This window comes from Humulus lupulus, chromosome 2, assembly GCF_963169125.1.
Source record: "Humulus lupulus chromosome 2, drHumLupu1.1, whole genome shotgun sequence".
In the NCBI taxonomy this organism is placed as follows: Eukaryota; Viridiplantae; Streptophyta; class Magnoliopsida; order Rosales; family Cannabaceae; genus Humulus; species Humulus lupulus.
Window position 1 is genome coordinate 58210534 of NC_084794.1, and position 27197 is coordinate 58237730.

General features: G+C 31.1%; 2 protein-coding genes across 2 annotated transcripts; both read right to left on the reverse strand.

Annotated features, from left to right (window-relative positions):
- Nucleotides 1-4610: 4610 nt before the first annotated feature.
- Nucleotides 4611-5702, reverse strand: LOC133814301 (uncharacterized). The gene is made up of 3 exons (XM_062247282.1): nt 5460-5702; nt 5234-5411; nt 4611-5062 (listed from the first exon to the last, which is right to left on the reverse strand). Exons 1-3 carry the CDS (start codon nt 5700-5702, stop codon nt 4611-4613), a joined length of 873 nt encoding a protein of 290 aa, XP_062103266.1.
- Nucleotides 5703-22082: 16380 nt separating this feature from the next.
- On the reverse strand, nt 22083-25069 carry LOC133817868 (receptor-like protein kinase FERONIA). Its single transcript, XM_062250492.1, has one exon. It carries the CDS (start codon nt 24902-24904, stop codon nt 22268-22270), a length of 2637 nt encoding a protein of 878 aa, XP_062106476.1. The 5' UTR covers nt 24905-25069; the 3' UTR covers nt 22083-22267.
- Between the last annotated feature and the right edge of the window lie 2128 nt (nt 25070-27197).

Consider the following 27197-nt stretch of genomic DNA (forward strand, 5'->3'; position numbering starts at 1 on the left):
AACCTATAGGGGAGGAAAACATGGGTATTTTTGAGGACTTGGATGTCTTTAACAAATATTCATGGGGTAGGTTATGTTATAATCTCACATTAGATAGTTTGAAGGAGAATTTGAAGAAAAAGTCTGTTAAGTACCAAAATAAGGGTGGTGGGAAAAAAAATCAAAGAATCATACAAATTATATGGTTTTCCTTATATTTTTCAGGTTAGTTGTTTAGTATATTTGAATCTCATATTTGAATGAATTTAAACATTAGTATCTTGTCTTTAGTTTGTCTAATTTATCTCTTTTGATTTTTGGTTTTCTAGGTTTGGATTAATGAAGCAATATATTTACTTGGAAATTTATTTGCAAACAAACAAGAAGGAAATGCGACTCCTCGTTGCTTACATCAGGAATCAAAAGAGCTCGAGTATAAAGAGATTAGTCAGGCATTGAATACAATAAGGAAGAAGACAAGATTGTTGTTTCAAATGATCCACATGATAAAAAAAAATGTGCCCTTCAGCTTCAAATGCCAATCCAAATAAGAATTCGAGCAATATGATAAAGTTATGGGTTGATTTGGAGAAGAAAATGAACACTCGTTTTGATGAGTTGATGAAGCGACAACATGAAATGGACTCTAAATTGGACTTCGTGTTATCAATGATGGTTCGTAGTTCTAGTTGTAAGTTTAATAAATCTAAGTTTGAGTTAGAGGCTAAACATAATTGCATAAAAGTTGATGGTGGTGAGTGTGGAGATGCGTATAGCTATGTCACTCCACCTACTTTTAATGGCAATGATGTTGTTTGCAATAATGAAAATAAAGTTGAGGTCACATCTCCTCATCCTAGGGCAATGAGAAAAAGGAAACGTGCTCCTGCCTTGATGACACCATATTGTTGTGAAAAATCCAACACGCAAGTATACCTATCGTTTTTACAAGTAATAACTCATGTAAGTGAGATCGTTCCCATGAGGACTGTATATAAGTACCAAGCCTTAACTCCTATTTCTATTTGGCTAACGATAATTGAGTCACAAGAATTAACTAAAATTATAAAACAAAAACATGAAATTAACTTCAATAACTGAAAATAAACAACGTTAAGAAAATTCAATGGATTAAGAACTAGGGCAATCAATTTCATCAACCATCCCCTTTAATTCTCCTTAACACAAATCTTACTATTCAATTTTTTTTCTCTTGTGATAGCAGGTCAACAATAATAACTTATATTCGTACTAGGATATATAAGTCTCAATCCTATGAAAATTTTCTACAACTCTGTGATAAATAAACATAAGACAGGAATTAAGATTAACCCTAAAACTACATAGACCACACAGGTACTCTCGTCCTAATATGAAATCTATGTTCATTCAATTACATCATATTCAATTCTCACTTCTCAGATTTCGAATCAAAATCATATATTTCATGTCAATGGTGATCAATCATTCACAAGCATTAGATTCAAATTGAATAAATCACAAGATAAAGTTGAAATCATAAAACTTGCATTAATATAAAATAAAGGTTTAGGAGAATCCATTAACACCCTAGAAAAAGAGTTTAGTTCATGACAGAATTCATAATAACCATAGAAGAATTAAAATGCATCCAAAAATACAGAAATTCAAAGTAGAAAAGAAGAAAACTGTGATGAATTCTTTGATTCTACTTGCAATCCTCCACAATGTGCCTCCAACTGTCTCCTAGGGTTAATCTCCCCTTCAAAACATCATTAAGAAATATTTTATAGTCACAAATTAATTATGTGCGAAAGGACAAAATTGCCCTTGAAAAATGCCCTTAATTTGGCTTCCGTACGGACTAGCGCCGCGACTCCATCTCGTAGCATCGCAACTCTAATGTGTTTTGCGTTCCAGATTTCATCTCTGGAGTATGTAGCGCTGCAGCGCTGTCTGATATAGTCGCGGCTCTAATTCTCATTTTAATAGAGCCTCAGCTCTGTCTGGTAGAGCCGCAGTTCTAATTTTGGCTGATTTTTTTTTTCTTCTCTGTAACTCTTAGGGTTGCCGCTCTACACCATAGAGTAGCGGCTCTAATTCCAAATTTTCACTAAATCATCAATTTGACCCCCGGTTTCGCCCAGTTTCCATTCCTTAGCCCATTTAACATCGTTTCTTCAAGAATTAAGCGCTTTTACTCCAATTTCAAGCTATTTCCTTAATAATCACACTTAATCCTGAAAACACAATAAACATCGGCATAATATCGCACAAAACCAAATAAAAGACTAAAATTGCATCTAAAAACACGCCATAAAAACATACCAAAACTAGTCCTAACACATATATAGACCAAACAAAAAGGAGAAAATTTAGAAAAAGTGATGGGTTCAAAGTTTATCCATTTTGTAAGATTGATGAGCACAAGGAAGAGGCTTTTATGAAGTGGTTCAATGAGAACAACAAAAGGTACTTTAATTTATTATTTTTCCTTGCATTATGATTGTCTTTACAAGCCTAACACAATTTTAAAAATTGATGTGTGTAGCATGTTAATTAACTGTGGAACCGGCAGCTACCAAAGGAAATACTTCGAAGAGTTATTTACCCCAACAACATGGTTGTCTATTGATGTTAGTATAATTGTCTTTTAATTTTACTTGTTCAAATATTATAAATGAAAGTTTGCTTACGCTACCCTGTATAATGATATTACTAATGCAACATATAGATGAGGCTTTATGGGGCATGAGAAAAGGTCACAAAAGTATCATGACCTCTTTGATCATAATGTTTCCATTCTTGATGAATTCTTTTCTCAGTGGCTTTGCAGACATTGGGGAAGTTCAATTTAGGTAACAATTACAAGGACTTTGTATTTTATGATGTTTTGATTAAGTATGTTAATGGTGAGAAACCACTTAGAGGAAAGGCTAGGGAGAATGTTCACACACTTTACACACCACTAAATATCGAAGTCAAACATTGGGTTTCTTTGGCAGTCAAGTTGGAAAAGTGGGAGATTGTAGTGTTCGATAGTAATCTAAATCTCACACCTGAACGAAAATTGGACAAACAATTGGAGCCATTCCAATGCATGTTACCATACTTGTTTCGTCAAAGTGGTAAGTTTATGGGTCGTCTTCACAAAATTCCTGAGCCATTTACATGTCGAAGGTTGTGTGACATTCCTCAAGACCAATCCAGGTACTTCATCCAAAAATTTATATGTGCTTTGATTAATTTTGAACGAGTTAAATAATTGTAATTGCTTTATGCAGCGCAGATTGTGGAATATTTTCCATCAAGCATATCGAGTTCAACATGTGTAGGCTAAATATGAATTATGTTCATGATGACAATATTGTCTTCTTTCAAAAAAAAAATGTCATGTGAAATCTACAATAGAGATTGGGATCCATAATAAAGGAAAATATGGAATAGTATTTTGTTTATGTATCAAACTCTTATGGTATGACTTGTATAGAATATTTATTAGCAAGACAATGGAATCGTATTTTGTTTATGTTTAAAATTGTTTTGGTATACCACAAACTGTTATAGACTACTTGTGTTGGATGTTTCTATTTTAGACCTCTTTGTGTTATATTTCGACAGGCTATCTGAATATTTTGAAAGGTGGTCCAAACATTTCGACAAGTAGTATGAAATTTTGATTGCCTGCCTAAAACTTTCAACAGCTAGACTCAAATTCCCATTGCTGGACTACAACTTTCCACAACTAGTCTCAAATTTGACTGCCTGTTTAAAACTTTCGACAACTAGTCTCAAATTTTGACTACATGTTTAAAAATTTTGACAACTTGTCTAAAACTTTCGACAACTAGTCTCAAATATCGATAGCCTGTCTAAAACTTTCGACACCTCGTCTGAAATTTCGACAGCCCATCTAAAACTTTCGACAGCTAGTCTCAAATTTGACTGTTTGTTTAAAACTTTCGACAACCAGTCTCAAATATCGACAGCCTATCTAAAACTTTCGACAACTAGTCTCAAATATCGACAACCTGTTTAAAAAATTTGACAACTAATCTAAAATTTGGATAGACCGTCTAAAACTTTTGACACCTCGTCTGAAATTTCGACAGGTTGTCTGAGATGTTTGAAATGTCCAAAAAGGCTCCAATAACACAATAAAACAACATATATCTCAATTAACATTTTATAAACTTAAACAAAACTTAATCTTAATGGATGATCAAGGATTAGGTAGCATATATTCTATTGCCTATCTAAAACTTTTGACAGCTAGTCTAAAATTTCGACTGCCTATCTAAAATTTCGACAGCTAGTTTAAAATTTTGACTGCCTATCTAAAACTTTCGACAGCTAGTCTAACATTTCAACTGTCTGTCTAAAACTTTCAATAGCTAGTCTCAAATTTGACTGTCTTTTTAAAACTTTTAACAACCAGTTTCAATACTCGGACAACCTAGTTAAAACATTACATATCAAACCAAGTCCAAAATATGAATTCACACAATATTATCATAGCATTACATATCAAACCAAGTCCAAAATAAATCAAAAAATAAATTTCTTGCATTGTGTTTTTTTGTGTCCACAACATCCACAATTGGAACACTTTCGTGGCTTTATTTCCCCATCAACATCAGAAACCTTACCCTTTACTTTCTTTGATGAAGATTCAGGTGCAGAATTAGTCTTCTCCCTTGGAAACTCTCCTCTCGGAGGAATTCATTTATTCTTTGGTCTCCCTGGGGAATTAACTTCACTGGATTGATAACGACTTGAGACTTAACCTCTTCTTGAAGTTGCCATTCTATTTCAAGTGGTAAAGGGTAAATAGATTCTGCATAAGCCATCCTCCAAAATTCAGTCATGTAGAATTTTGAGCATAGACTATAAATATCTACTCCATGATACGTTGCTGCAGCGACACCATGAGCACATGGAATCTTATCAATGTCAAACTCTCGACATGTACAAGAATGTTCCTCAATATTAACTAGATCATCTAGTGGCTCACCATTAACACGGAACTTACTTAGATTAATGAGTGTAACTCTCATGTACCTTGATTTTTCATATCTTTGTCTCATTATATCTTCCTTGTCAACTGTAAGTGGTGTTGGACAACAATTTGCATTTGTCCTTCTCTCATAGAACCATCTGGAGAGTGTAGTGATAATTTCCTCCAATAAAGGAATGATGGGTCATTCTCAAGCTTCTCTAAAAACTTGGTTCAATGACTCAGAACTTTTGGTGGTCATGATGTTGTATCAATTACCATGGAAATGACCTCTGGACCAGCTTTCAAAAGATGCCTTCTTCAGGTATGTTGCCAGACTTGGCTTTTTTGTAGAAATCTCAACAAATAAGTTTGTGAACTCTGAAAATTTGTACGCTTTTGTCGTCTTCTCAAACAGCCTTTTCAAACCTTTACCACTGAATTTTGTCTTGATATTCTATCCAAGATGCCATATACAAGCTTCATGGTAAGAATTTTTATATACATTTCGAATTCCCTTTATAATGCTTTTGTGTCTATCAGATATAAACACTAAACCAGTAGTATCAGGCACTTGATCTCGTAAGCATGTCAAAAACCAATTCCAAGATGCATCATTCTCATAATCAACTATACCAAAAACAAGAGGATAAATTTGAAATTTTCCATCTTGTGTAGTTGCAATGAGTAAATTTCCTCCAAATTGGTTTTTCAAATGAGTTCCATCAATAGATATAACTTTTCTCATGTAATGAAAACCTCTGACGGATACTCCCAGAGACAAAATTAAATATTTGATTCTTTATTCTTCATTAACAATTAATCTAGTGTACGTACCAGGATTAGACATTTGGACCATGTACAAGTAAGAGGGGAGTTTTGGATAATTGTTTGTTGTTGAACCCCTTATAAGTTCATGTGCGCACTTTCTTGCCTTCCAATAACTAAACTTTACACCAAGATTCTTGTTCATCTCATTAACTATTTGTGCTGGATTTGGACCTTTTTTCACACCTTCATATCTCGCTTTCAAGTTCTCTCAAATAATAAAACAAGTTGCTTGCCGATGATGATTTTTTCACATTTCTAAAAAACAAGTGTGCTCATTACAATGCTTGCGAATAAAAAACAAACATGTTGCATATGCCTTTGTCGCACGAATTCTCCACTTACAATTGGGGTCAACACAAACCAAAACCACTAATTTCTTGTTTCTTCAACTCTTTCTTATCTACAAAATATTAACCAGCTTAAAAAACCTCTTCATCAATACTTGCTGCATTTGAGCATGGTGTACTACTAATGTGACTTCTTTCATTACAATGATCACTAGGGGATACACGAGGAAGTAGTAAATGGTTATTTTCAAGAGTGTGAGGTGCAGAACTAGCATCAGGAACATTACATATGTATGCATCGTCAAAGTAATCATCAAAAGTTCTATTTTCAGGACATGGGACATTCAAATTTACCTCAACAAGACCGTCATCAATATTATTTCTTTCCCCCTCTTCATCGTCACTATCTTTGTCATCATCATCATCGTCATCGTTGTCATCATCGTCATCATCTAAACCAACATTGTTATCATCGTTTAAACCAACATCATCAAAATCATCATCAGTAGAAATGTCTGCTATAGAATCAACATTTGTAGTAGAATCAATATTAGTAACAAGTTTATCCTTGATGAGCGCACATTTTCCATCTTCTTGATCAAACCCACACATAATGGAACTAAATCACGCTTTTGCCATGTAAAGAAACTAACAATGTTTCTACTATTTTTCATTGCAATTGGTTCAATCTCCACCATTGTCGTTATCTTGTAAGTTAATTCCATGTTGAAGAGGTTGTGATCGATTTCTGTAACTTCATAAATATGTTCAACTAACTCCTCATAAGTTAGGTTAGTTTGTACCAAACTTGATCTTGATCGTGAGCCATTTGAAATCCACTTCCATGAGTCTTCATTCTTTTTCCACAATCCATCACATAATATTACAATATTTTTTAATGACATCTGAAAAAAAAAATAATACAATAAACAAATATAAATTATTGGTATTACTTTGATTAAAAAGTTATATAAAAAATGAAAATCAAGTTGAAAATCTAGAAATTAGACAACTTGCTTGATAATTTAACAACCCGTTTAACAATTCAACATGTGGTTGAAAATAAATGACAGGTTGTCTAAAAATTAGACTACCAGTCTAAATTTGACAAGTGGTCTAAAATTTAGACAGGTGGTCGAAAAAATACGACTATTGGTCTGAAATTTAGGCAACAGGTCTAAAATATAAAATGCTTGTCAAAAAATTAGACAAGCTGTCAAAAAATTATGGACTTCTCTATCTCAAAAATAGCCGAAACCACCATTAATTTTTTCATATTTTCAAGCTTTAACCTCCATAAAACTCCAGAAATAAACCTAAATCCTTACTTATACTTTCAATATATTAAAACAATCATTTTGCATTTTAAATCTACAAAAACAATATAAAAAATCTCATATTTCATTAAAAAAAGCTTTATAAACCAACATTTTGAATGAGTGGTGGCCGAATTTGTGGAGAGAAGGTGGTAACCGATGATGAGCAGTGTTCGTCGGCGGTGGCAACAGTAAGGGGCAGTGGTCGCCGGTGGTGGTGGTGGTGGCAGCGGGATGAGAATGTGTGGTTGTGGATGGGGTGTGGGTGGATGGGTGAGAGGAAGAAGATGATATATTTTAGAGTTTTTGTTCTAATTTATTATTATTTTATTTTAAGGGTAAAATGGGTGATACAAAAATTCATTAATAAAAGAGCAAATTTAGCTAAAAACTATTGAAACTAGGCCAAAGTGCAAATTGCAATATAAAAAGAGGCTATTTTGCCAAGGAACCCTATAAATAAATATTATACTTGTTGACCCCTGATTTGGTCAACAACACTGAGTCAAATTTACGATATAGAATAAGAAATAAACTCAAGAATAAGAAACGACACACAGAATTATAGTTGTTTGGCCATGTTTATCAGTAATAACCTACGTCCATTTAATACTGTTATTTATGTAAATTTCCAAAACCTACAACCAGATGAGCCGGAGTCAACTGAGTTTCAAATGCTGAGAGAAAGGATACAAAATGTGGATAATAGCTTTAAATCCTTAGAATTCTCTGAAAATAAAGAATTATAATGTAAAAAATAAATGAATTCTTGAGTCATCTATTTATAGACTCATGAATGTACATAGATGGGCCACATGGGCCTTGCGTAACTTGTGCAACAAGTAAATATAAAAATAATAGGTGAATAATATACTAAATACAAATATCTCACAAATATCTGCATATTAAACTAACTTTGAACTTTAACTATATTTAACCGAGCAACTCTGGTCGCATGTCTTTTGTAAACTTCTTTTCCCGCTGCTCCGTATAAGTTTTGAATTCATCGATAGCATGTTTTCTTCTCCTGTCTAGTTGTGAGTCTACCAGTCCTCTATAAATATCTCGTTGTGTGTCCTTCATGTGCCTTATGTTTGTGCCACATCATCGTGCTAAATTTTTTGGAAACAATACTTATTTAAAAAATATATTTTAATACATTAAACAAACTTAATGATTTTAACAAATAAAATTTAAAAAGTTAATATAAAAAATAAAAAACAAATTTGAATCAATTAAAACAACTACTAAACATTAAAATCATAAAAAAAATTAAAATACAAAAATCAAACCCTAGATCTATCATCTTTCTCCTCTTCTTTCTTCTTCTTCTTCAATCGATTCGGATGGGCAACCACAACTTCTGCAACCACTCCATCTGCAGCGAGGATGGAGCTGCTTGGGCTCAAAGTGGTCGAAGAGGGCTTGTCGAGGGGCTAAGAAATTTGGGCTGCTTAGGCTTAGTCGAATAGGAGGCAAGGGTTGCAGCAAGATCAGAGCTACTTGAACATGGTCGGAGGGGGCTTGTGGTTGGTGATGTCGAAGTTGTAAGGTCGAAGCTGCGAACATCGGAGGTAGATCTAGGCTCGGTCGAATGGGGGGCATAGGTTGCGGCGAGGCCGGAGCTACTTCAATGTGGTTGGAGAAGGCTTGTGGTCGGCGAGGTCGATGTTATGAGGTCAAAGTTGCGAACATCGGAGGTAGCTAGATCTCGGTTCATCTGGGTTTTGTGATTTTATTTATAATTGTTTTATCTATTTAGATTGATTATGATGTTGTTGATGATATTAGTTTAGTGATTTTGTTTATTAGTTCATTGAAGAAGATGATGATAATGATGAAAGAATCTGGGTTTCATTTTCTGGGTCACATTGGATTTGGTCTGGCTTTTTGTAATGTTTTGAGTTTTTCTAGGTTGTGATGTTTTGAGTTTTTTATGGGTTGTTGGTGATGGGGATGAGTGCTTTTTTTGGGAGATCTATGTTTTAAGATTTATGTTTTAGCTTATTGGAAATAGCAAGAATTCGAAACCATGATGTTGTCATTTTGACTTTTATTGATGTTCTGAGCTTTTATAGGTCTATATTCATGAATTTTGGAGTTGGATTTGTTCTTTCTAATTTTGGACTTTTATGATTATAGATGAACAAAAATTTGGGCATGAATTTGGAGGTATATGAAAAAATAATTTGAATTTTGTATTCAATTTTCTTGTTTAGGATTGGTTTTATTCTGTTTTTTTAATTAAAATTTATGATTAATTTTGGTTAGATTTAGTTTTAATGTAATTTAGGTTATTGATTTTGTATAAATTTTTATTTAATGAAAAACATATTTATTCTAATTTAATTAATTAAAATATGATTTATTTTTTAAAATTTTATATTTATTTTTAATTCAATAGTATTTTATTTTATATAATTTAATTCATTGATTAAAAAAATCTTAAGGGGCATTTTACTCATATTGAAAAATTGTTTGATAAAAATCGGATTGAGGGTATCATTTTGTAAAACACAGAGTATGTTTTATCATTTAACAAAAACATGGGTCGATCGAGTATTCGAGCAAAGCACATGGAGCAAAATGATATTTTTCCGTACATAAATTCAAAAGATTATGCAGATATATGATATTCAACGCTATGCACTTATTTCTCATTCTTTCTCTTTTTTTTAAAAAAAATTAAAATATATATTCAACGTTATGCACTTATTTCTCATTCTTTCTCTTTTTAAATTTTTTTTTTAAAATATATATTCAACGTTATGCACTTATTATATGCAGATATATGATACAACGTTATGCACTCATTTCTCATTCTTTCTCTTTTTTAAAAAAAATAAATGAAAAATATATAATTGTATCAATATTGTATAAAAATTGATATCTACCGATTTTTTCACAATTATAGGCCACGTTTAATTTAATAACTATTCCACTAATATTGTATAATTTTTTTTCCTCCAATAGATATTCAATAAATCGATGATAAATTAAAAGATTAAATTTAACTACTTAAAACATATTTGGACCTTCAATTTTCTGATTTTTCTCTGAAATGTCTACTGATTTTATCTATTTTTATTCCTTGGTTATAATTAATTAACAAATTAATTAGTATAATTTTTTTTCGAATAAATAAAATTGACTAAATAATTAATAATTTATTCTTAAAGATATTATTTATAAGTTTTTATAACTTATTCATAATATATCAAATATACCCAAAATATATATATACAACATTTCTTTTAATTGTATTTCTGTCGTGAAAAAAAATATTACCAATGATAGGCTACAATGTTATTATGACATAGTGATAATTTTATTTAATTACTCATAAAAAATCTCCGATTGTAAGAACTTTTAAATATACATCTCCGATAGAAATGTCAATTTAACACATGGGGTAAGGTCCCCACAGGTACCGCCCCTAATGGGATGGAGACGGGGGACATGAATTCGGCGGTCCTGGCGGAGCCATCCCCGACCCTGTCTCGCTCTGCTTACATCCCCACTCTCCAAATTATCCATGACTTAGTCCACATGCATAGTTTGAGAATACTATGTAGCTATAGTGTGATCTATTACTCAATTATTGTTTGGATGAGATTTTGGTATACATCTCATTTGCTCTTGTATGTATATATAATTAGTTTTAGTTTACACATTTGAGAACTATGGGGAGGTGTTGCCAATATTTTCACAAAATTGAAACAATTTTATGAGTGTATATCACATTATATGTATACAATAAATCAAAATAGGATAAGTTATTTACCATTGTATAAATGAAGTGAAAATGTGGGTTAGGACACACACTAATTTTGAATAAGTTAAATGAATACGTACTTTTTTTTCCCTAACATTATGTAGCGTAACACACATAAAATATCAATCGACAAGACTTGGATTAACAATCCAAATAATTTCTTTTTAATGAGTATGTAGTCCGAGCGCACATTTGTTGAGAGAGCTAAGTAGTTTATGGATGATGAGATATCTATAATGAGTTGTTTGTTGAGATGGAGACTGGTAATCTCAGGGTGTGAGAAATAAACATCTTTGAATTCTATAGTTAAGTTAATTCATTTAAAAATGTTAGGGAAAATTCCAAACCAGATTTTTTATGGACTCTATAGTTGTTACAAGATGCATTTTCACTCTAAGTAGGTTTCTAAAGTTACATTATGTGGTAAAAAAGTTGTTACAGAAATTACAAGTCAATTCATTTTGTAAGCAGGATTGTGCACTATTTTGAAAGGAATTGTTAGGAGATTTAGTGGCTAGAAGAACAATACTAATGAAGGATATAACACTTGGAGAAATAATACCGCAAAACAAAGGTGTTGTTTGGTAACACTTAAAAATAATTTTTTATTTAATTAATTAAAAATTTGACAATGAAACATAAAATGTGTTTGGTAACTCTATTTTTATTTATTATTTTTTTAAATTTTAATTAAAATTTTGGAAATAGAATTTTATCACTTTCAAAAAAAATTTAAACAGTTTTCAATTTTTCCTTTCTTTTTTTTCTTCTCTTCTTTAAATCAACACATCATATTGTTAAACAAAAAATAAAAATAAAAGTTATCAAACGCATTTATTATTTTTTGTTTTTAAAAACAAAAAACAAAACTAGTTACCAAACATATTTTTATTTTTTTAAAATAAAGAAACAAAAATAAAATAATATTTCTAGTTTTATGTTTAAAAAATTTAAAAACAAAAATTTTACCAAACAGTCCCAAAGGAAATCAATAAAGCACAAATTAGAACAAAAAGTCTTGTACAAGATGAAAGTCTTTGTCCAAAACAAAAAGTCTTGTACAAGATGAAAGTCTTTGTCCAAAACCTTTATGTCAAACTACTAAACATGAGATGTGCTTACAGGTTGGAGAGCATCTTAAAGACCCGCGGGGTGTGCATGTGGCCTAGGTAGCCTCAAGAGATAAGAACAAGTGGACTAGGAGCTCTGAGTTGTGTACTCAACCTACGGAAACTAACAAGATGAGGCATGCCAAAAAAATGAGGTCGGCGATGAAAACTAACCAAGAAACAAATTGACTTGAAATGCACTTGGTGGGAATTAAGGGATTTTTTTTTTTAAATATGGCTTTTATATTATCAGTGTGCAATTATACTTTTTTTAATTTGTATGAAAAAATTTATTAAATAAAAAAATAAAGTATGGGTAACACAATTAGTAGCTAACTAAAATATGAAAATGCTATTTTTTTTTATCATAGTTATGTTTTCTTTGATTTTAAATGTAATTTTATTTTATTTTTTCAATTTTTTATTTTTTTTTTCATTTTTTAATTATTTTTTCTTTCTTTTTTTCCTTATTTTTTCTTCCATTTCTTCCTTTTTTTTCTATCATTTTTTTCCTTCATTTTTTTTTCCTAACTAAAATATGAAAATGCCATATATTTTTTTATCATAGTTATGTTTTCTTTTATTTTAAATGTAATTTTATTTTATTTTTTTCAATTTTTTATTTTTCTTTCATTTTTTAATTATTTTTTCTTTCTTTTTTTCCTTATTTTTTCTTCCATTTCTTCCTTTTTTTCTATCATTTTTTTCCTTCATTTTTTTTTCTTTCCATTTTTCCATTCTTCTTCTTTTTGTTCTCATTTTTACTCATTTTTCTATTTTTTTTTCTTTCATTTATATTGTTTTGTTTTTTTTTTCATATTTTTTCAGTTTTTTTTCCTTCTATTTTTTCTTCATTTTTGTATTTATTATTTTCTCATTCTATTTTTTTTTCTTTTTTCACACATATGAGTTTTTTTTCTTCTTCCATTTTTTTTTATTTTTTTCTACCAATTTTTTCTTTCTATTATTTTTCTTCTTCTTCTTTTCATTTTTATTCATTCGCGTGTTTTTTTTCATTCATCATTTCTTTTGTTTTGTTTTTTTTTCATATTTTTTTTAGTTTTCTTTCCCAATTTTTTCCCTTTTTTCTTCTTCATTTTTTGTACTTATTCTATTCTCATTCCATTTTTTCTTTTTTTTTCACACATATTTTAACATTACATAATTATTTTACTATTTTTTTATTTATTATCTTTTATTATTGTATTTTTTTTATAGTTTTCCCCACTATATGTAAAATAATTCAAATCAATTTTTTTTCAGCATTTTCTTTTTACTGTAACCCTTATAGGAACACCAAAATTTAGAAAGAAAACTAATAAAAATATGAAAACATGATTGGGTAACCAATTACCCTGATGGGAACATTCAAATCTAGAAAAAAAAATTATATGAAGAAGATGGAAGAGAAGGGAAAGGTGGATCTGATTTTGTTTTCTTTCTTCAGATTTGTGGTAACTGGTTACATTTCCATTCTTTGTGTGTATATTTCTGGGGATAACTTGTTATCATCACATTCTGATGTATGTGTATATTTCTAGGTTCTTTATGGTAACTAGTTACCTATGTTACTAAAATCATAGTTACTTCTTCTTCTTTTTTTAATGAATTGTTCTTCCTCTTTTTCCTTAAAATTTGATGTTTCTTTCATATTTAATATGAGTAACTCGTCATCTCTCTTATGGAAACTGGTTACCCCTCTTATGGCAGAAAATTATTTCTTTCAGGGTAACTAGTTACCCTTCCTGGTACATGTTATTTAACCTAGTTCTAGGATTTTTTTTACATGAATGTCAAAGATCAATCAAGTAACTGGTTACCTTACATTGGAGTTGAAAAAAGAAACGTACAATCTAAAAAAATAAAAATAAAAAGTTTATAATAAATAAAAAAAACAATTTTAAACATAATTCTTATTACAAAAAAGAAAAAAAAATGGCAAAACAACCAAAGAAAAATTTAATATAAAATTAGTAATATAAAAAAAAGCAAATAAGTCTTCCAAAGTAATAAAACTTGATTAAAAGTAAAATTATAGCATAAACCCACCTTTATACAAAAATATGGGAAAATATACTCATAAAAGTTAAATTTCTTAAAAAATGTCATAGACTAACTTTTTTTTGAAAGAAAAAGTCATATTTTTTCACACTCTATTAAAAATCTCATATAAAATATAATTTCCTCGGGAATTATACCAAGACCACCTAAATGACTTTCAAAGTTTTTCCCTCCAAGCTAGAATGTGTGTGTGGGAAGTGAAGAAAAATGATGAATATTTATAGGGGCCAAGTTCTCTTGTTCAAAAAATAGTTCACAAGTCTTGAAGAGAGAGAAAAACACTACTAATCCCTATATGTAGTAATGAAAATAATAATAATCATAATAAAAAGCTAGAAAAAGAACTCCTTGGATAGTAGACCAAAGCTAGAATGAATATTCTGTGAAAAAGGATGACTTCACAAGAAAAGGTCTCACATGAAAGGATTTCATTAAGAAGCGAGGAGTATTGACCATGAAGACCTCACAAGAAACATCCTCGTTAGAGGCCTCCGCCTATGAAGGCATACGAAAGGCCCTTGCCTTGCAAATGGGCCTCAACCTCAGTGCCTTTAACTAGAAGAGAAATTATAGGAAATTGTCCAAAATAAAATAAACCCATCAAGAAGCTAATGTTCTCATTTTTAAAATTATAGATAAATGACCATTTTACATTGTTGATTATTTAAATTGCCTTTTTTATAATTTATTTATTTATTTAGGATTGTATGACTTTAATATAGTGGTATATGTATATTAGTTTTGTTTAATTAGTTTTTATTTTAAAGTTATATTGATTTTTTAAGTTTTTTATAGGTTGTTGGTATATTATTTTTCAATTAGTGTATATGTTTTTTGTGGTATGGTATATAATTTTTTTTTGTGATATTTAATTTCTATTTTATTATACATAGTGGTAGTATATAATTTTGTATCATGGTATATACATTTTAATGGTAGTATATAACTTTGTTAGCATAGTATATATATTTTTGAGTAATAATTTTGTAAGTTTTGATGGTATATTATTTTTCAACTCAGTATATATATTTTGTGGTATGGTATATCATTCAACAACCCATAAAAAACGAAAAAAAATCAAAATAACTTTAAAATAAAAACTAATTAAACAAAACTAATATACATATACCATAATATTAAAATATTTAGAATAAAATAGTAATTTGTTAAAGGGTATATTTGATAATATGTGATATTAAATAGATGATTAGGCTATTTTACTACAAAATTAAAAAGATAGACATTTACTTACTTTCACATAACATCAAGGGTCATTTTGCAACATGCCCCTTAACTAGAAAGTAGTGCCCGAAAAAGTAGAGAAATTGTTTTGCATGAAACCATATGGAACCTCTGAGGTGTGCATATATATCGTGTTGAATACCTCTTGAGGCTCACCAAGTTCCCAAATGTGTCTCGAAGAAAAGCCAAATGCCAAACATACCTTCTAGGGACAAAGAGTCAACGAGTACAAGATACAATGACAGAAGTTGTACGTAAAAACTTGAGGAACTATGGATATGACATACACATTATAAGGGTAATGGTTGTGCGAGGTTTGCAAAAATTGGTAGCACTAAAAGCACGTCCTTAACAAGTGGTAGAGCCGACCACCATATACCAAACACCACTACCTCTTCCTCCATAACCTCCTGCGTTATATCAATATGCTATATTGTCCCATTGAGACCAAATTGTAAAAGAGACACAGGCTCTCACCTACAAATATAGAGCCTCCCCTAGCAATAGGGGTTGGATAATTGGTTTAACTCCATCTTTAAGAGAAATATACAAGTTTTATTTCATTGTTGCTCTGAATTCTTTTCCTCCAAGTTCATTGTTTTCATGCTAAGTTGTACATTTTCCAACCACATCTTAATTAGATGACGAGATCTTATTACCATCACTAAGATTTTCGGTTTCCTAATTTATTGGAGTTGGCCAAATTGATATAAATATTTTTTTTTCAATAGTTGAAAGCTCCTTTACATTGACAAAAGCATTTATTGCTTTTAATTTTGAATCTTCACAATTATTTAAGTTGACCATTCAAAACCCTAGCGCATTCGCTACTCTTGTATTTTGTCTGATCACATACCCTTTGAGATGAGCTGAGTTCATCTTCTGCATATTTCTTCCTACCTCGTTTACATTTCTTGATCACGTAGAGTTACTTATTTTCTGTTTGAATCTCGCTCATTGTGCTCGTGCTTATTAAGGCTTCAGCACACTATGCGTCATTTTCAGCTTGATAAAACCATGTACAACTTCTTTTAGTGATAGTTTGAAATAATTATAGTTTATGCAACAATCAACTTTAGTTGTGTTCTAGGAAAATATTAAAGCATAAAACTACGGTATGTTTAGTAATTTAAAAGTGCTATATTTGAAAATAAAATTTAAAAAGATCTAAATAAATGTGGTCTATAAAATAATTTTTTTAAACAAAATAAAAATATTTAGTTTTTAAATATTTTTAAACGATTCTTACATTTATATTCATATTTATTTATTTAAAATATTTAAATAGTTCATTTAATAATCAAGTAAATATATAAAATAATTATAAATTAATATATGAAGTTATTATGTTACTTTAGTTTTTAAATAAATTTTTGGATAAATAATCATTTTGTACCTTATATATTTTATCAAAATACAGACTCGGTACCTTATGTTTTCAATAATATTCATCTAGTACCTTGTAATTTGAAATCGTACATATTTGTTATCATAAAATCAAATTTGATCAGTTAAATTTTATCAATATGACAGTCATATTGATAAAATTTAATTAATCAAATTTGAGTGTATGATACCATATATGTACGAATTCAATTTTCAGGGTACAAGATGAGTATACACTACAAAAAACAGGGGCTATACCGAGAATAAACATCGTCGGTAGAAGCATGTATGTCCTCGGTAGAAGCTGTGCCGATAACATGTCCTCGGTAGAAAGTTCTTGGTACATCCTCGTCGGTAGAGGTAAACTTCTACCGAGAACATTAAATATGTTCTCAATATAGCTGGTACCGAGGAAAAACGTTATCAGTAGAGAAATGATAATATCATCGGTGGAAACTATCTAATTTTGTCATGTGGTGGGGCTATACTGAGGATATTGTCATCGGTATAGACTGAACCAAGATTTTTTCTGCAATAAATGCTTATTTATTAATTTAATTTGAATTAAATATAAAACAATAAATTAAAATTAAAACACTTATATTAAACATATAAATAAAAATATTAGAGTACGTTTGCTCAATCAAAATAAATAGTTGTCCTAAACATGAAAATGTAATAGTCCATAATAATAAAACTCATACATAAGTCCTACTGACTCAGTGCTTCAACATCGGGATCATCAGGTGGTGGTGGAGCACATTGAAATTCTGGGGTGATACAATGAGTTCGGATGTGCTCCCCTAATTGTCAAACACGTTCTCTCATCTTAGCCATCTCTTCATCTCTAGTTTGTGGAGGATCAATAGTAAATAGAGCTTAGTCCTTTATGTTAAGGATATGCCCATATCATTTCTGGTGGTCACATCGTCTTCCGAAAACAGTTTGTACCAAAAACAAGTCGTCATCTTCAAGCGCACTCAAAACTGGTGTGGAACTCTCACTATTAGTTGACTATGTCTGTTGTGTGTTGCGATATGCACACAATTGATTCTATGATACAATATATAATAAAATTATGTACTGTAAATAAACAATTAAAATTTTGAAAAATGTTAAAAAAACTTAACATACCCAGGTTTGTTTGGTTGTTTCTGTCACCCACCCTGTGCCTGATTTATGGTGAGTATCCATACAGCTATCGGGGATCGGCTCAAGTTGCCCAGTTTCTAAATTGCGCTGTCGCGTACATATTTTTTATAAAAAAAATAATTAAACATAAATAAGAAAAACAAACTTAAAAATAATTAATTAACTAACTTTTTTGTAGCACAACGCTGAGGTTGACCGAGAACCTCCCTAGCTGAGCTCTTTTAGTTTCTTCTTATTTTCTTTGTTGATCCCATAACATTTCTGCAAAAAGTTTCTGAAGAAAATCCATCACACTAGCTTCATACTCATCAGATAAATATCTGTCAACTTAATCTAGGTTCAGCAACACCTCCCCATAGTTCTCATAAGTACGCAAACTAAAATTAAGTCTGCCTACTTACAAGTACAAAAGAAATGCATATTGAAATCTCTACAAATGAAACAATAAATAAGTAACAAATCACATTATAGGTATATAGTAATCACAAACTATCCAAACTAGACAATTCAGAGAGAGACAAATTTAAGAGTCACTAATGTCTCACCCTCTCCGAATGGGTCTAAGGCTTTTAGTGAAAATAGAAATAATTAAAGAAATACTACTATGTGATAATAACACATTATCCTATCTTTGGTAATAATTTTTTATTGCTAAAGACAAACAAATAGATAAATTTTTCCGTCTTATAATATCTTATGTTATTTTCAATGAATTATAATGTTCTATGATGTCTAATTGTAATATGTTTAATGATTATCTTTATTTGTTTATATTTAATTATTTAAATTTATTAATAATTAATCTTTGGTTAAATATTAAATTTAATAATTTTAACATTATTTTGATTAGAATAAATATTATTTTAAAAGTATTAGACTTACTTTTTTTTTCTTCTAAATTAAACTACTTTATTATTTTAAATTAATTATATAATAAATTTTAATTAGTTTTATATTTAATATTAAACATGAAAATTTTCACTAATATTTATAAAATTTATTTTCATCATAATTAAAAAGTTATTAAATTTACTTGTTAACTTACTAATGAAATCAAGTAAATGTTTGCTTTATTGAAAAATTATTTTATTCAACATTTTAGTTGATATCCTAAATTTATATATATTAAAAAATAATCGTAAGCATAACGGCTACGTTTTCATTTATCCTAAAATAAAAAAACCTGCAAACAACACCCAGACAAACAACAGAACATTGCGAACACATTTTTATAATTAAAAATCAAATTACATACAGAATATATATTATTGAAGCATATTAAATCTAATTGCAAAAATATACTATTCAAGTAAATTAAATCTAATTGCAAAAATATACTATTAAAGTATAAGATTAACTAAAATTAATTCACTTCAAGGTAATCTAAATCATAATTTATAAGTTCTATAGTCTACTAAATTTAATTTTGTACATAATATTTACCAAACTACCAAAGAATTCATTTTAATACCAAAAAATAAAATACTAATTAACCATCTAACAATTTTCTAATTCCTAATCTCATTTTTACTAATAAACATTTTTAAAATCTAATAATAAAATCATTCAGCCTAATATAATAACAGATTTTTATTAAAACTAATAATATTAATTCATTTATATAAAAAAACAAAAAATATTAAAAAAAAAACCTAATATCTACACATATGTATATATATACATAGGACAATTCTTCTATAGGGGCTTCACTTTAAGCCTTACCGGTAGGACTCTCAGTGTTTCTCGACCCGTGAACAGTTTTTGGCGCGAATTTTTTTTATGACCGTGTATATTGTAGCTATTTAGAGCATCCTGCAAATTTTCAGAAAATTCAGAATAGTTTACAGTACCGAAAACTAGGTTCAAACATGCTGTTTTCCACACGCATACAAAAAATTAGTCACGCGTGCAATAACATGTTTGAACCTAGTTTTCGGTACTGTAAACTATTTGGAATTTTCAGAAAATTTGCATGATGCTCTAAATAGCTACAATATACACGGTCATAAAAAAAATCGCACCGAAAACTATTCACAGGTTGTAAACACTGTTATACCCAGATTTCGAGCTATGTTAAATATGACCTCGAAAGGTGGATTCGCAGCAAGTGGACTCATAAGGTTTGAAGTATGCTCTAGGATTGAGTATCGAGCCTGCAAGACATAGACGATCTCGAGTATGGTGACCTCGGAGTGTTCATGATCTCGAAAGGTAGCTCCGGAGACGCATCCATCTTCAGGGATGACCTCGGATCAGGGGTCCCGAGCTCGACGCACATACGATCTCGCAAGCCATGTGACCTCGGGAGATGTCTCTAGCTCGAAAGCTGACTAGAAACCTGGGAAGCTAAGGCCTTGGAGATATATGACAAAAACCTAGAATATCTATAAGTGTTATCCATAAGAGACGCAGTCTGCATTTATTGTTGTAAATCCCATAATATCATGGGATATTATTTGGTCAGTTATACGTCCCCTGGTCTTCAGGGGACGTTTCCTTTTATATCTGATTATAGGCATTTAAAGCTATTAATTTTATTCACAAAAAGAGTAACTACCCAAAATATGTGGGATAGTATTCTGCAGCCTTCTCTATAAATAGAGAGGTCATGCCCCATTGTAATGGACCGAAATTCTGAACCTTGAGAGAAAACTCTGAAAGAATTCATACTGAAGAATTTTCATAGATAATCTTGAGTTTAATAATAAAGACTCGTGAACTAGGCAGATTTAACTGCTGAACCACGTAAAAGCGTGTGTTTGTGTTGTCATATTTAAATTGGCCATTATCAATTATTGTTTACGTGCTCTTCTTTCACTGCTGACGAGAAACGGCGTCAACAAACACTGAGAGCCCTACCGGTAGGGCTTAAAGTGAAACCCCTATAGAAGAATTCCCCTATATACATATACATACATTATTCAAAAAATGAAAAAAAACAAAACAAAACAGAAAAATTAAAAACAAATTACCTTTGAATCTTGAAAGAGCAAGCCAACTTCAAATCATTCACTGGAGCTCAAGAAAAATCGGACCAACATCTTCAAACAAAAAATCCACATATACAAAAATAGATTACCATTTTATAAATATATATAGAAGAAATGAATTTTACCTTAAGAAATAGAGAGAAACCTCTTTACTTTGGAAGAGTTTTGGACCTAAAAAATTAGATTTTTGAAATGGAAATGGAGCTTTTTCCGTGGAGAGAGGCGGAGCAGAGGAGAGAGAATCAGTTCTGTAAAAAAAATGAGGGAAAGAGAAAGAATAAGGGGATCACGTGCTTTTGAGATATTTATATTCTCAGTATAACCGCTTATCATTTTTCCAACCCGCGAAAAAGTCCTGCGTATCTGAAAATGCATATATTGAGAAGTTCTTAGTATAGTGTTCTCGGTAAAAATACTATTTTTTGTAGTAATACTATTGAAAACATATAGTATCAAGTTTGTATTTCTATAAAACAAGTACCGAATGAATATTTAACCTAGATTGTTTAATAGGTTGTTAATGACAAATTACTAAAAATACACATTTTGTCTTAACCTCACCAATTGGGTCTAATTGAGTGGGTTAATGAGCCTACAATATTTTTTTAATCACTATTTTAATAATTTTACTACTTTTTAAGTTGTGGATAAGCCTAAGTAACAGTGTTTTTCCTCTTCATGTTACTTAGCCTTATTTTCGATAAAATTTGTAATTATGAAAAGGTGGATTAAGTATTTCATATAAAATGGAAAGATGAAAAGATGGTAACTTTAAAAAAAGTTGTCTTCAATTGGTTTTCCAAAAGCTATTTTCCTAATTATTGGACTTTTCTATCGATGGGAACGCTGATCAAGAATGTACTGACGACGTTGCCATAGTGTTTTTTCATAATATAATATTGCCAAATTTACAATTTTGTTGACCAAGATTCGTTGGAATATTTTTTTTTCCGGAAGATAAATTTTTTAATAGGATATGTAGACTAAATTTATCTTAGATTTTCAACGTCTATATTGACGTATTATTATTTTACATAAATAATCAAAGAAAAAAGAAAACTACATGATAATGATAACATCATATATATTATAACTTGTGAAATACTCTCATACCCGTACAACATTATACATTATTCAAACACTACTAAAATCTATCTTAGATATCTATAGAGTAGTGGATCGAGAAGTAGCGGACTTGGACATATTTGCTGTATTACTTTCACTTTCCATAGAAAGAAAGCTAAGTCCAGAAGTGTCTGAATCCAATGAGTTTAAATGGGTCCTGCTTTGCAAACCTGATGTATCGTAACTGGGAATATTTCGATCGGACTCACAGAATGACACCTCTGGATACGAATATACACCATCGGGATTTATCTCCTCCTTCGCATTGTCTGCTTGCTCTTGCAGCATCAACGTAAACTCCAACTTTTCCATCACATCATGCATCGTGGGCCGTTGGATCCTCTGTTCACGCACGCAACTCTGTGCTACCTCGACAAACTTCTTGAAACATTCTGGGGCAATCTTACCCATCAGAAACGGGTCGATTATGTTTTGAATTGTCCCTTCGCTTATACACTTCTGTGCCCAATACGCTAAGTTGCGTTGGTCATGGTCCAACTTCGCATCAACTGGTTTTCGCGCACATAAGACTTCAAACAGTACTACTCCGAAAGAGTACACGTCGGACTTTTCCGTCAACTGTTGATTCCGGGCATATTCTGGATCCAAATACCCAAATGTTCCTTTGACCAAAGTATTCACCGCAGTATCACTGACACCAATTCTGGATAAGCCGAAATCTGAAACCTTAGCGACCCAGTTATCATCCAACAGAATATTCGTGGTCTTAACATCACGGTGAATAATCGTGTTTTTCACGCCTGCATGAAGGTAGTGTAGCCCACGCGCCGCTCCTACACATATCTCTAGCCTCTGCCTCCATGGAAGCGGGTCATTGTCCGACCCGTAAATATGATCCCGGAGAGTCCCATTTGCCACGTATTCATAGACCAAGATCATTTCACCGTTGTCGTCGCAGTAGCCAATCAAAGAGACCAAATGGACGTAGCGAAGCTGAGACAGCATCTCAATCTCGGTGACGAACTCGCGTGCACCTTGACTTGAACCAGGATTCAACCGCTTCACCGCAACCGTTGACCCATCGTCGATAACCCCTCGGAAAACATTGCCAAAGCCTCCCCTTCCAATCACCAACTCGTCGTCAAAGTCGTTGGTCGCCGTTTTGATATCGGAGAGCGAGAAACGACGACAAATTTCTTCGGGCAGCGATGAAGCTTTTGATAATCTATTGGATTTTCCTTTGTAGGAATTGTAGTAGAATTTTTTCTTCTTTGCTCTCCACAAAACTACTAAACTTACTACGCAGAGTATGATTACGAGAAGGGCCGTGGCACTCCCAAGTCCAATGAATAAGGTCGTTTTCTTCTTCTTCTTCAACTTTTCTGTAGCATTTGAAAATGGCGTAGCGTGTTCTGGTTCAGGGTTTGGTCCGGCAAGATTCCAATTTTTGCTGATTTTGAATACTTCAACTCCGTTCAAGATGGTATCAGGATATCGAGAATACTTTTCATTTGGGTGTAGATCAATGGAAAGATTATCCTTGCTGTGAATATCAATCACGTAGTCTTGGTAAATCGGAATTCCATTACCTCCGCTAAAGTCAATAACATCAAAAAATGGCTGAGCCATCTGATTGCCTATATAGATACCGAATGACCTATCGTTGACTCTGGTTATCAAGTCCTCAAACTCACAAAAATGAAGCCTGACCAGATAGTTGAATCCTCTGTCCACGGGTAATATGCAAGTAAAATTGTGGTGACTGTTGTACGTCATGTTATTTCCCATTGAAAGAGCAGTCTGGTAGACCTCATCAGGAGCAGTGTAGCTTTTTATTTTAGAGTATTTGATAGGCTTAGTGACATTCCTAGGATTAAAGGGGATATGATTATCAGTCACTAGGATTGAGTAACCTTGATCTGACCATTTTCTATACATGCCAGTGTCATCTTTTGCAGATATGGATCTCCCTCCCATATTTATTCGCCAAATAGTTTCGAGTGCAAGGTTATCGGAGATTTCAAAAGGTTGATTATTCTGGGCGACGAAGCTTGGCGGATGCATACCTTTTTCCACTCCGTAGTAGAGGTCTGTTGGCATCGAAACGATTTCGATTCCATTGACAAAAGCATATGAATAATTATCAGATGATGAAGGAACAAAAGTTAAGTTCAATCTTTGATCTGGCTCTGCGACGTTAATGCAGAACTCTCTCATGAAAGAGTCTTGGTTCAAATTTTTGGCAACAAGATTTGCACTGAAGTTTTTGAGTAAGGTGAAGGAACCGGCTTTGACGTGAAAGTAAGCTTTAGAGGCATCAAAATCCTGGTACTGAGCCGGGTAGAAGTATAAACGGACAAATTTTGGACCCGGGGTGACTGGAAAGCTGTAAGTAAATGGAGAGCGAAATATACGAGCTGTGGAGAAGGGGACCTTTGGGCCGGAGTTGGGTTGCAATATGGCCGTGGAAGCATAATTAGATTTTGTAGGACTATTAGCTTGTTGATCTTGTGTTTGAGCGAACTTAGAGGGTTCATCTTTTATCCATTTTCGGCCATCTTCCGAATCGTTGTCGGTCAAGGACCCACAATCCATGGCAATATTATCGACGGGGATATATGAAGGTGTAGAAGAGTTTACTGCAGTGATATAATTATTTAAGAAAAAAAGGAAGTAGAAAGGGGTGATGATCAGAAGTACTGGGAGGTTCTTCATGAAAGAAAGACGATAAATAATTAATTTGTTCAGGTTGCTAGATGGAGGAGCTAATAAGATGTTAGCATAGCATGATGGAGAAGGAAGGTGATATTATATATTCGATTGCCAGATTATAAAATGCTCTGTAGGGTTTGTAGGAATAAATATATGTTAGATGACAATGAAGTCTCAATTCCCCTTTTCAACCTGGTCCGTCATGAATCATTGGCTATATATAATATATTGTAATTATTTTTCTAACTTTTAAGATTGTTGCTATTTTTAAATATATGGTCACCAATACACGAGGTAGGTGGTATTATAGTTGGTTAGCAATATCTCATGATATTTATTAAATTTAAATGTATGAGATTTCATATTGGATTGCACCAATAATGATATGTCACCTTCTTGTCCTGTTAGGCACCAATAACACCCCTTAACAATTCTCAACTTTTTAATTATGTTTTATAATGATAGATAGAGTATACTGATATTTAACACGCTTGTAATTAAATCCTTAACCACATTTACATTGATGATATGCCAAATTTAATTGCTTTATTGCCAAGTGACTAAAAAATTAAAAATTTATTTATTTTAAGGGTTTGTTCCCATGGCTGGTCTTATTTTTTAGGTAGGAATGTGGTGGGTCCTATACTTTTGAAAGTGTGAGTTTTAGATATACTCCATGTGAACATTTGCTACCCATTCTCATGAAACTTAAAACTTATAACAACCGCTCTTTTGGAGTATTCTTAAGGGCATTGGTGGAGCCAAGATTTTTATGTGAGTAGGGGCTAATATTTTTTTTTAATAATGTTAGTGGAGTTTAATTTTTTTGTTTTGTTTTAAATTTAGAGAATTATTTTTTGTAATTTTAAGGGATTTAAATATAAACTTTTTAAAGTTAAGGTTTTTATTTTATTTTTCGGGCTTAAATGTAATATTTTTTAAATTTGGATTTTTTATAGTAATTTAAGAGGTTTAAACTTAATTTTCTTAAATTTAAGATTTTTTTTAATTTTATGGTGGCTTAAATGTAATGTTTTTTTATATATATTTAAGACTATTTTATAACAAAAATATTAATATATGTAAAAAAATATGAAAAAATAAAAAATTAAGTAGGGGCAGCCCCCACTTGCCACTATGTGGCTCCGTCCATGGTTAAGGGGTAAAATGACAATACATCGTTATTATTAGTATAATTTAATATCGGGTTACACATATTTTAATTTAATAAGTATTTGTTAAATCACTAATTAATTATAATGTGTCACTTCGTATATTGTTAAACTCTTGAATTAAAATGTCAAATAACAATAATCTTTATCTTACTAATAAATCTAATTAATGTTATTGGGACCCACAAATACAGTAATCTTTTTATTCTACCGCTCTATTTTTTTCAATGTAATTATTCTATTCTTTTCCAATTTTTATCAACATATTATTTTGAAATTACTAGTAATTTTTTTTTTAACAAAACAAATAAAGAAATTAACCACTTACAGTTACAGCCACCAAATTTTATACTATCTATTTGTTTTTCCTTGCTAAGCATGATTGAAAAGAATAACAAAAGCATATTAAAAACTTTGGGATATTCATTTTCGCAAGGGGTAAAAATCTATCACTCCTCATTCGACAATATAGTTTGGACAAAATAATGCTTCTCCTCATAAAGATCTACTAAATTCCAATGTGTTTCTAAATGTGTTGGCAAATGTGAAAATATTTTAGTTGTTAAGAAGGTGTAGTCTAAATATTGCTGATTAAATATCTTATTTGACCAAAAATCTTGACGACTTTTAATTTAGTGTTCGTCATTTATGTCTTTATTCTTCACGAGAGCAATAAGCATTATTTTATTTTATTTTCTTAAATGCCATTCTTATTGAGTTGTGGTCTAGCGTTAGAAATGCCCTACAATGTTGTATTCTTTTTCCCCACACCAAATGAAAAGGAAATTTCAACTTTCTTTCTTTATTTATTTTAACTTTCACACTTGTATAATATGTATTGGCAAAGGCAATAAATAAATAGACAACACATATTTTCGATCACATGTAGACGTGCAAATGTCAATAATAAATTTGTAATCACCATATACACGTTCAATTATTTTATGCAAAAAGCAAAATAATGAAAGAAAGAAACTTTAAAAAGTAACTTTGTTGCTTTTCTAAAAGCTAGTTTTCATTACTATACCACAATCTCCAAAGAGATCGAAGATTTAAAAATATAAAAAAAAAAAAAAAAAAAAGGCCTTTGTCGCTCCCACTATATTTTGTACAATAAAGGCAAG